Here is an 11,849-nt window from a genome sequence, read left to right on the forward strand (position 1 = left end):
TGCAGGATGTACGTATAAATATATTTCACTGGGCTAAGATTTAGCAATTTTTTTTGTTTTATTAGTTAACTAGGGAATTCTGGAAAACGAAACATTTTTGATTTTGACATCTGTCAATGAATAAATGACAAGCATCAACAATTGTGAAACGGGATGAATATGTCATTACCTTGAGTCAATATTATACACAAGAGGGTAGTAATATAAATATAATAGTTGTTATAATAAGTGAATAATAAATGTTGTTAAAAACGATTACTTAAAAAATTTAATAGATTAAAGAAATAGTTGTTGGTAAAAAGTTGTTGAGATTATCAACAAAGCAAAGGTGTTAGTTTTTTTTTCTTATTACGTTCAATTATTCGTGTATTGTTACATGGAGTATTGAATACTTCAATGAGAATGCATTATAGATAACTTATATTGAGGAAACATTAAGATTATTGTTTATGAATTGAGAAATAAGTGCTTAAAACGTTATCCATGTTTTGGGATCATGTGTACCGTAATAAACACATTATGCAGGAGTTTGAAGATTTAGAAATACATAAAACCAGTGTTCCTGTATTTTTGGCGCTTTTCTATCTTGAAATGCTGTATATTTTGATCATGACATTGTCCATTCTATGTCAACTGAACAGAAACTCTTCTTTATAACTTTTCATACATATTACAAACCAGTGACATTAGTAATGTAAGTATTTAAATATATGGTGTCTTTTATGCCAGGTGTTTTTAAACAAAACTGCAAAGTAGAAAGTAAATCAGCACTTAACCGGTCCAACAAATCAGGTCTTGAACTGCTGACCTGTAGCACTACAACTAAGTCAACAGCTCAGCGTTCAACACTATAGACTATAATTAAGGCCATCAATTTTAATTCAGCTTCCCACAACTATTGTATAGTACTAACAAAACTGCACTTGACAACAACTTTGTACAAATGCACTGTATTATGGTTATAATTCACAACTTTAGACAGCAATATCAAAGTTACTAAGGCTCATTAGTATTGATTTAACACAAGAAATCATCACTAAGTGATCACATAAACATTAAGCTGAATATTTCAAAATTTTACTTGAAATCAAAAAAATATACCATTTTTATTGTAACATCACATCTTATTGTTTGAAGCACTATTTTTTAACCTAGAATTTGCTTATAGCGAAGTGATTTTGCCCATGTATATCTATCTAGATATGTAGATGCTGTGCACTATACCTACCTTTAATCACCTTTGCCAATTAAAGTTACCAGATTGTAAGACAATATTTCCCTTCTATGTCAAACCTCCCCTTCCTATCACTTATAAGGGTAGAAGACTAAAATTTTACCTCTGACACTCATCAGATGAAACGAAAAATTCAACTGGAGTTCATCTATCTAGTTAGTTGCTATTCAAAATTTTAGTCTTGTTCTTTATACTTTCAATTATCTTCCACCTAGATGTTAAAAAATCATCGAAATAACAATGGCACCCATCATTCGTAAAGAGATAGAGGGAAAATTACTTCCACTTCTCACCTGCTTTGTGTTGTGGTATTGCACCCTATAAGCAGATTCATGCAATAGTTGTTATTGCTAGTTCTAACTCTTAAATCATATGTTGTATATCATATCAATATTATAAATGCGAAAGATGCGAACTCTATGAAATTTGGCACAGGTTTTAGAGCATAATCTGGAAAAACACATAGGCTACTTTTTATCCCGGGAATAGCTTTGGTTCCCATGGGATTCATTAATTTACTTTTTTAATGTTTACTCAATCATTCTGCAATGGTTCAACATATCTTATTGAAATTTGGCACAGAAATAAAACAAAGTCTGGAGTACACATGGGGTAAGGTTCATCCCCGAGAAATATCCGGTTCCCGAGGGATACGTAGCTTTTTGTTAATACCACGCGGATGAAGTCTCGGGCAACAGCTATTTTGCATTATAATTGATTTTCGTTACTTTCGTTTACTTTGATACGTTACGTTTGAAAAATTAATGTTTTATTATTTTTCAGATAAAAGGAGCTTTAAAATGACTTGTATAAGAAAACCAGTAAAAGAACGATTATATCTTGATAGAGAGGGACAGAGAGATGTGTATGTAGACACCTTCCATCTCGCTCAGCATCAAATTGAAGGCATAAGATTCCTGTACCGACGATATACAAATGTAATGTATCTTACTATTATAAATGTGAAAGTTTAGATGTATGGATGTTTGTTAGAGTTAGGCTAAACTGCCTAATGGATCTTGATGAAATTTGACATAGACAAGAGGATTGTTTGGAAGAACACAGACTACTCACTTTTTTTTACGAACGAACGAACGCAAGTATAATAAATTTCTTTGGATGGATGACAATTAAAACTGTCCAGTTAACATGTTTAGTCGTAATTTTAACTGTCTGCAAAATTATACTGTAACACCCTTACAATTAAATGCGGTATAAAGTTTAAGATATAAAATTTGTACTTATATTTGCTTATACTCAGTTTATTCCTAAGTGTAACTTTATACCACATGCGGGTTGAGCAGGAGACATATCAGATCAGCGCTGAGACTTCGTTCTGGCCACTATCCAACAGTGAGTTTTGGATATCTGATGAGGAAAACCCTGTCGCCCAATTGTGGGACATGCAGAAAACCAGAAGATATCCAACACTTGTTGGAATGTGAGTGAAATAGAATGTGTGAGCTACTATTTCAGGAGTTGAAGCTCAACCTGGCTGATGTAGACATTATATCTCTACTGGCTGAGCCTACTACCGATATACCGTTTCATAATCATTAAGAGCACTATGGGATTGGCGTGTCTTTTAAAGACAAAAATCCCCCCTTCCTTTTAAGGAATCTCTTTAGAGATTAAAACAATTCTTTATACCATATTTATTTTTAAGGCTGTTGAAGTTTTGCCTATATTAAACTATTCTGTTAGGTTAGGTTAGTTAATATGTAGATTACAATATGAATCTTCACCATTAATTTATTTAAATTTTGACACAATATTAACAATTTATATTTTTATTTACAGAAAAAGCCAGGTGTAATAATAAACAATCCCGAAGGTTATGGTAAATCTATACAAGTTGCTCTATTCCTGGATTCAATACGCGAATTGCTAACTAATCCCGTTTTAATATTGTGCGAGGATGAGAATAAAATAAACAATTGGAAACAAACTTTATTAAAATGGACAAAATATACAGAAGGTAAGTTAAAATTAGACCTTTCATAACTATGCTTCTCTAGTTTATCAGGTTTTTTTAAATTCCATTGTTTCATCATCATCATCACCAGCTCACTATACGTCCCCACCGAGGGGCTCAGAGCCTACCCTAAGTGAGGGTGACTAGGCCATAGTCAACCACCCTGGCCCACTGCGGGTTGGTTGACTTCACACATATCTTTAAATTTCTTCGCCGATATATGCAGGTTGCATCATGATGTTTTCCTTCATCGTAAGAACATCGAGTAAATTATGTACATATGAAAATTCGAAAAATCGAAAATCACATTGGTATATGGCGGGATTCGAACCCAAGACCTGTAGATTACAAGTCAAGTGTTTAAACGACTTAGCCACATGTGTATGCCACTGTGGTATTTTTAGTGACATTGTTTAATGGTCACTAAAAATACCACACCTCTTTCCTATACTATTTGTTCCATATTTTGACATTTCTCAAATATATGCCCTATAATTTTTATCATTTCTACATGTCTATGGTCAGGTCGTTTCGCCATTTTGTCAAATTCAAGTGGCCTTTGCTCGTTTGCTATCTTATGTTTTAAAAAAAAATTAATGTGCATGCAATGCATTCTCATATGCAGAATCGTTTTTATTATATTTTTCAGAAGATTTAGTAGTTGATTCTACCAACGTGTATGTTAGGAAAAAAATATTTCTTAAGAAAGGCATGAGTTTGGTTGCACCATACTCCCGCAGAGATTGGGGTGTAGTGGTCGTGAAAAGTGACTTTATTCTCAAGCAACTTGTTAATACACCGGTCAAGGCCACATTTAAGATCTGGTTGACTACAATAGATGTGCAAGTAAGTATGATTTTAAATAATTTTTGGAGTAGAGTAATTTTTTAGTTTACACTTTCACTGCTGACTGGTCTTGCAAATTTACTTTTACTAACAAATTAATTGACTGGAATTAAAAAAAATAATTGCTTCTTGCTAATATTAAAAATGAGAATGTTTAGATGGATGAATAAAAGTTTGAGTTTGTAGACTAAATGGCTGAACGAATCTCGATGAAATTTGTTATAGCTAGAGGATATCCTGCAAGAACACACAAGCTACTGACTTTTGTTCTTTATTCCCACTTGGACGAAGTCGCGGGCAAAAGCTAGTTACTATATAAATTTAATAAAAACAGCTTTCATGAAAAAAAATTTCGTTATCATAAAAATAATGTTATTGTTGATATATTTTTAATTTGTAATTTTTTTTTTTTTAATTTCAGAAAGATCTAGAAATGTTCAACTCAATCTATTGCTGGCTGTACTCGGAAAAAAAGTTCGACATTAATACATATATTGATTCGATATCAGATATTATTGGTGTGCCACTGGTTCGGGAAAAACTAATGAAATCATTTATGGAAGATATTGTTATTATTAAGAATGATTTTACACCTTCAAAGAAACCAGAGGTACCTTTTATACATTGCCTGATTATTTTTAATAAAATTCATTGAATGTTAAATTGTTTATTAAATTAACAATTCTCGTAATAAAATTTCAGCAGATACAAGAAAAATCACCGCCGAAAACTAATAAGTCAAAGAAAAATAAAGATGTTACCGGTAAAAAAATAAAACGTTCGAAAACCACAGAAGAATCAGAAGTTGCCAGTGATAATGATATTAATTCTTTTGATTTAGTCGCGAATTCTAAAGAAAATATCGAAAATGTACAAATAGTTGCCAATAATAGTGAGGATGCAATTTTAGATGTTGAAAATTTTATAAAACAAAAAGAACCGGTTATATGTGAAGAATATGAATTTCTGGACGAAAGTAGTTCATCAGATGCAGATATGAGCTTTACTAACGCATTGAATGATGTCATAGAGACTGAGAATGATGTGATTGGTATGCATTCAGAAACAGACGATGAAGTAAATATTTTTAAAGAGAAAATTAATACAATTATTAGAAATACAGATGATAATTCTGTACCAGTGTCACCTAAAACTGCATCCAGTAATACAGATAAATGTATAGATGCAAAAACGGCGGAATTGAGAAAAAATAAAAGAGATATAATTCAAGCCATCACAGAAATGGAGGAACGGGCAATGAAAAAATTTAAAAATACAATTCTAGACAGTTTCTTCTAGAAATGTTTAATACACAAATTGCATCATGAGACATTATTTGTTTTTCTTTATACTTATAAAGATTATGCAAGTTAATTGCCAGTGTTGATTGCAACCAACCTCTTTAGAGGTAAATGAAGTCTTCAAAAACTTTTTAATTAAGTTTATTGTGATCAGTGTTGCCAATAAAAACGCTTACCCGGTTGTGTACATCGTGTAAAAATGCCGTATATGAATTGAAAAGACCATTGGTGGGCTGTAATACCATAAGGAAAATTTTTCAACGTTAGTAGGTAAATGTTACTATTTTAAATTGTTTAATATCAATGAACTGTAGTAAAATTGTCCCTGCGTTGTTTTGTAAAATGGTAAATGATTTATTTAAATTTCAGTATTACCGGTACAAGTAATAACTAAGTAACGCATTTTTTTTATTCACAAGCTATTTATTGTTTATTTTTAGAATGAATTAATTTATTAAAAAAAATTTTGATTGTAGATCTTTGAAAAGCCGTAGAATCTGAAGCCTTAGGGTTGCGGCCATAAGCTGTAGATTTTGTAATTTGATAGCCCAAAAACCGTCGACCACGGCAATTGCCGTAGCATTGGCAACACTGATTGTGATTGAGTTATGTTGTATGTCACATGACGAATCATTCAATTTGACATTTCGTTCATTCATTATTTACACTTCTAATTATTTTTCTTTTTTCTTAATGAATTTTCTTTGTAGGCTTAAGCATTTGTTCGGATATATTGATATGAAATGTACATTGTCTTGTTTCTTTGCAGAAACTTTAAATTTTTGTCAGTTTCTTATATGAAATGTTTAGTATGTTCGTGTATGCGTGTTTGTTTAGAATAAAAATGTGCTTTCGTTGTCATTATGTAATTTAGTACATTGTATATAAGATTTTTTTCGTAATAATCATGAATTATATGATTTTATTTGAAATACCTTCCATTTATATTAATATTCACTTTGTATGTTATGATTTCGTTACTATTTTTAAATAAATTATAAAACTTATTTATTATTTTTATTTACTATCCCTAATCCTACCTACTGTTAGGAACAAAATTAGTACCGTGCTATAGAATTGGCGCAACTCTAATTATCGGCATAAACGTCACGTCCCTAGCTGACAGCTGTCAATGTCACTAGAAGTATGGATAGATTGGCGCGCATTCTGAGTCTGGCGAGAAGTATTGCTCTGAGTTTAAAGCGACAGTATCAATTAAATAAGTTGTCTAATATTACTTAAATTATTAAGAATATTGAAACAATAAAATAAAACAAAATCAAATCGATAACATTTATTTATATCACATTGCAAAGCTCTACAAAGTCAAAATGTATAAAACAAAGATTTCGAAGTACATAGATTAAGTACACAAGTAATTTTAAATATAGTGTAAAATAAATTCCTTCAATTATCACATTTATGTACAGATAAAGAAAAAAATCGTCGATATCTATTAAAAAATAAAGCTTTAGAAATGTCAACATGGTATCACAATAAATATTTTTCTACTTTTGAACAAAAAAAAACTCGTACATTTCTCTGTACTTAATATTGCAGTTTCTTTTTAAAACTTTGAATAAACAGTATAGAAAAAGCATTTTATTCTAAAATCGTTATTTTGTACTAACAAACTTTAAAATCTCTTATTTATTACAAATTCTCTTTTCAATAGGATTAAAAGTGCGAAGATGTATGATTAAATATTTTAATTCAAGAATAAATATGGGTTTAGATATATTAGATTGTATTTTGTACTCTGTAAGTCAAGCATTAATTTACAACCATCTAACAAGCATTTAAAACACACTTAAAATTATAGGAATAGAGCACCTCGTTTGTCTTTCACTTTAAAAAAGTTTCGTTTGAGCAAGGCGATCGCTTCCAGTCGCCATCTTGTTTTCGGCTGTCTATGGTGTAAATGCTAGGGATGTAGGTGTAAGTACTCAGCTACGAACACTCGGAAGATTTTATTAAGATTGTCTATGGTGTTGAAATCTAACGCGGACATGTCGTCATCAGCGGTGTGCCAAACGCTCGGGAACGGATTGGGTATTACGTGAACCACGTTTACATCTGAAAAATAAGACCATTAGACAGTTTTACTCAAAAATACTCCACTAAAAGGCTTAGTTGATACAGGTACAGTCAGATGCAAAATATGACATTTAGAAAACTTGTTAACGTTTCAAAAATAAGTAGACGCGTATTTGTAATACAAATAACCCGAAAAATACGGACAGACACATATGTCATGACAAATTAATTTAAAATTAAAAAAAAAAACTTAAGAATCATTCTTAGATAAGTTACCTTAAAATTAAATCAATCTTACAGTCTAACTATACATAATTTTGTACGGGAATAAACATTGTTTTAACTTTCTTCATACTTGTAATTGATTATAAAAATAAATGCATACATGTTTGCAATAAAGGCGCATAATAGTTTCCGATGTTATTTTATAAATATTTTTGCAGCTGATGGTAAAGGGAGTACTCCCCTAGGAGTAAGACCCTAACTACACACCTACGCACTTTCTTCCCTATTTCACTGCAATCGGTTATATATTTACCTTTTATTAAGAACTGTATACAGAAAGTTAACCTTTGAAAATGAAACCCACAGGTTATTCCCCGAAGAAAACTGGGACTTGTACAGTATTCAATAAAACTTTGTAAATGTTGGATTTTCTAATTTTATTGCGAAGCATAGAGCTTTTATAGTTCCGAGAATAATCTTTTCAATTTACACTTAGATTATAATTGCCAGTGTGTATTAATCCTATCGGATTTTTTTTAGCCCGCTGCCCATAGACATCCGCGATCGTAGATGCGTTGCCTACCCTTGTACGCCGGAGGAGGAGACGCACATAAAGTGGATATTTCCCCTTCATATGCTTCTCCTCCGCCGTCAAATCCACTTCCCTTCCCATCCCCTCCTTATAAGAAAAGGGTGGTAAAGAGAAAGGGACTTAAATGAGGCCTCCGGCACCACATTCATCAGACGAAATACGGAATTGCTTCCATTTAACGCCTGTCTTCTGTGTGGTCGTGGTATTACTGGGGGCGTGCCGGCCCTGCACTGCTAAGATGTTAAAGCGGGCACTACCACTGTTAAACGATCTAACTTTACAGTTCAAGTGACAGTTTTGCCTACACGAGCACCGTTTTAACTGAACTGTTCAACTGTCTAGTTAAATTGAGCGGATCTAACGGGCTTTCTAAACATTAAATTTTAGGAATTCTGATTTTACAATTACATCAAGTTAAATTAATAAACTATTTTTTGTAAGTTTTTGCTTGATGCTTTATTAGCCTTAAGTCATGTTTCTATATAGATTTGCAATGATAGAAAAAGTGCAAATAACGCGTAAAATCGTCCTTATCGCGGTTATCAATAACATGGTATATCTGAGGAGAATCGGTATTGATCGATTTTCTCTTGTTACTGTATACACGATATTTATACACGTTTCATCGTTAAAAAATATAAATTGATTCTTACGTATATTATGTGAAACTGTTACGTCATAATCGTAGAACTTTACATGTAAAAAACTTATATCTGAGTGACTTCCTAAATCACTATAAAAGATGAAATGTATATATTTTTGATTTCAAACTTATGGTTTTCATGGTCGGTCTTTGTAAAATAAAATCTCAAAATTTAGGCAAAGAAAAACAATTATCTGACATTATTCAAATTTCCGCCAACTAACGCATGTGTTACTACTGTTTTATGACTGACAATTTAGGTTATTTTCATAGAAATTCTCTCCTAATCGGCTGAACGAATCTCGCTGAAATTTGGCATAAATATAGAACAATCTGGAAAAACGTAACCTACTAATTATTATTTAATTTCGGACGGATTCGAACACAACTAGCCGATACTAGTCTTGGGCTTAATCGGACATCTGCGAGTGCGCACCGTACTAGTACAATTGGGAAAACGTACTAGTACACACGTTTAGTACCTTTAGTACTTCACATTTGTGAGAACACAATACATGAATAGAATAGAACGACTGTTATATATTACTTCACATCAAATTTTAAGCAGGGTCGAACATATGTTATTAGCGAAAATAAATTTAGTGATAAATAATTTTATCCACTTTTGATTCTCATTATCGAAGGTGGATGCTTCAATCTAGCAAATATTCAATCAAATCAAACAACGAAGAGACGAACACTGATATCGTGAATTGTACTAAAAGTACTAAATGTCCGATTGACAGAAGCCGTTGGGTAACGTTACTTCTAGTACAGTGCCGAGTAACATTACTTTTTAGTACATCGTACGTGTACTATCCAAGACTAGCCGATACTCGATAAGTAGGATACTCAGTTTAGGTCGAATCGTAGTAAAGCGCTGGTTAATCTTACTAATCTTACTAATATTATAAATGCGAAAGTTTAGATGGATGGGTGGATGTTTGTGACAGTTTGTAACCTAAACAGCTCAACGGGTATCGATAAAATTTGGCATAGATGTAGACGACAGTCTGCAAGAACACATAGGCTACTTACTTTTGTTTTTTTAATACCACACCGACGGAGTCACAAGCGAATGCTAGTTTATGATAAAAAAAAGTAATCTTATAACTCACTTCTCTTCAAGAACGGTACATGATCATCATCAATGAAGGCACCGGAGCTCCTCAACCTGAAGTACGTCTGTTCCTCCTTCCCTACGGAGTACGCGCTGAGCTGGCCCAGCTCCGCCAGCCGCTGCTCAGCGCCAGCTAACCGCACGTACCATTTCTCCGTCGCCTGGAAGTAGCTGTAGAACACCGGGTCCGGGCACCCCAGCAAATCCAGGAGAACTAGAACATCCTAAAACCAGAGATCTTGTTAAATTGGATATAATGACAGAGGAACACACTAAACACCAGTACATCTTGACACATCTCGGGGGTATTGTTAAATTTGTCACATAAATGGTACCAGTGAATAAAACCAGTAATCCTTGAGACGGTTTGAGGTTCTTTATAAATTTGTTATTTTCATACGATTGACGACTAATATGTTGTCAACCAGTATAGTGTGACACATGTGAGGTCTTGTAATACGTGCAACCTTGCATAACCTCCTATAAAGGTTTCGGCACTTATATGTCCACGGTCACATGAACGTTATTATTTCAGATAATGGCAGTTGACTATTGTTGATGGTAGGTATTTTCCATAATGACAGATGTACTTTATAGTCTATGGAATATGGACCTATTTATTTCTATTGATATAAGAGATACGAGTACAATTTATATCTTTGGTAGTTACTACCGCCCTTCTGGATATAAACACTTACGAGGAAATAATCCTTTTAAGGACAAAAAGTAAAAATTTAATTTGAAATGTGCCAGACAAAGTCTACTATAACATTGTATAAATAAATAGAATAAGGGCCTGCCCCACCACTGGCTGATAGAGGCTCAGATAGCTTAATAATGACGTCACTCTGAGATGAAAACAAAATCCGACATTTCCATTACATATTTTACACGTTGGACTGTCACCAGACAATTTACAATTCGGTGGGACAGGCCTTAAATATTCCGAGATAAGCATCTAACTTTAATCCTAATTGGTAATTACATCAAATCTATTTTTTAATATTAATACTCTGTGCTTCTTTGTTGACTATATGTAGTAGTAGTAGGGGCTACGGTTTCCGCAACTCCACGACTAGCGCGTATTTTGCGTTGACTATATGTATTGTACGATAATTGCTTATTGGCTGTTTGTTATGCAATACGTGAGACAATGTGTAGGCCTGCGGTTTGTAACGTCCTGCTAAACTAATGCAATTGTAATATAAATAAATACTAACCTTGTATTTTTTACAATGAACAAATTTAACCATGACGCCATCTGACGTTGAATAGAGATATAGTCAAACAAGGATGTGTAGCTCTAGACGTGTGAGAAAAAGAAAGCGAGTCAGGGAGAGAGAGGGAGAGAGAGAGAGAGCGAGAGAGAGGATGGCATATAAAATGGCGCGAAATAAAAGAAGGACGCACCAATCCGGTAATAATAACGAAGTAACGGCTCGTTCCGAGACGCTAGTTGCTCATAAACGAGGTTTAGGCTAAGCGCCATCTGCGCTCGGCCACCTCAAGCCCGGTGAATCTGTAAATGCCTCATCAAGTGGCCATTCAGTCACCAAAAAAAAGAAGGACGCAGCGCTAATGAAGTAACCTCATTTAGTTTCACATGACTTATGATTGCCGGGTCAAATATTGATAGGTTAGTAGTATATTTACCCTACTTTTAGATACTTACGTCACATTTTGTTTCGTTTAAAACTATCACAGTATACAATAAATCTGTTTGACAATTTAAATTATTAATTTATTTGAAAACATGTCTTTTCTAGATAAACTTAGGTCAGGTCACCTCTATCGTATACTGATAAAACAATTGAAACCATAAAACGAGTTTTTAAAAGGCAGTATCGTAATTATGTAGATATGTAACGTTATTGTT

General features: G+C 33.1%; 2 protein-coding genes across 4 annotated transcripts in view; one reads left to right on the forward strand and one right to left on the reverse strand.

The window, feature by feature from the left end:
- The first annotated feature begins 156 nt into the window (after positions 1-156).
- On the forward strand, positions 157-6,017 carry LOC106107375. 3 transcript variants are annotated; one of them, XR_001225865.1, is made up of 7 exons: positions 158-694; positions 2,018-2,172; positions 3,035-3,212; positions 3,859-4,055; positions 4,477-4,665; positions 4,758-5,626; positions 5,833-6,017. XR_001225865.1 is itself a non-coding variant. In XM_013288212.1 (6 exons), the coding sequence occupies exons 2-6, from the start codon at positions 2,035-2,037 to the stop codon at positions 5,352-5,354; spliced, it is 1,299 nt and encodes a 432-aa protein (XP_013143666.1). In that variant the 5' UTR covers positions 157-330; positions 2,018-2,034; the 3' UTR covers positions 5,355-6,017. The 3 variants fall into 3 exon arrangements, 2 of the variants coding, with proteins under 2 accessions (XP_013143666.1, XP_013143665.1); XM_013288212.1 differs by having other exon boundaries at positions 157-330; positions 4,758-6,017; XM_013288211.1 differs by having other exon boundaries at positions 4,758-6,017.
- An 829-nt stretch (positions 6,018-6,846) lies between these two features.
- LOC106106897 (glutaminyl-peptide cyclotransferase-like) overlaps positions 6,847-11,849 on the reverse strand; it is a 9,144-nt gene continuing 4,141 nt past the window's right edge. The window contains exons 4-6 of the mRNA XM_013287556.1: positions 11,194-11,234; positions 9,972-10,197; positions 6,847-7,432 (exon numbers count right to left, since the gene is read on the reverse strand). Of these exons, the coding sequence (XP_013143010.1) occupies positions 7,281-7,432; positions 9,972-10,197; positions 11,194-11,234 (419 nt within the window). The 3' untranslated portion in view covers positions 6,847-7,280. The remainder of the gene's footprint in view (positions 7,433-9,971; positions 10,198-11,193; positions 11,235-11,849) is intronic.

Source organism: Papilio polytes, unplaced genomic scaffold (assembly GCF_000836215.1).
Source record: "Papilio polytes unplaced genomic scaffold, Ppol_1.0 DF822067.1, whole genome shotgun sequence".
Classification (NCBI taxonomy): domain Eukaryota; kingdom Metazoa; phylum Arthropoda; class Insecta; order Lepidoptera; family Papilionidae; genus Papilio; species Papilio polytes.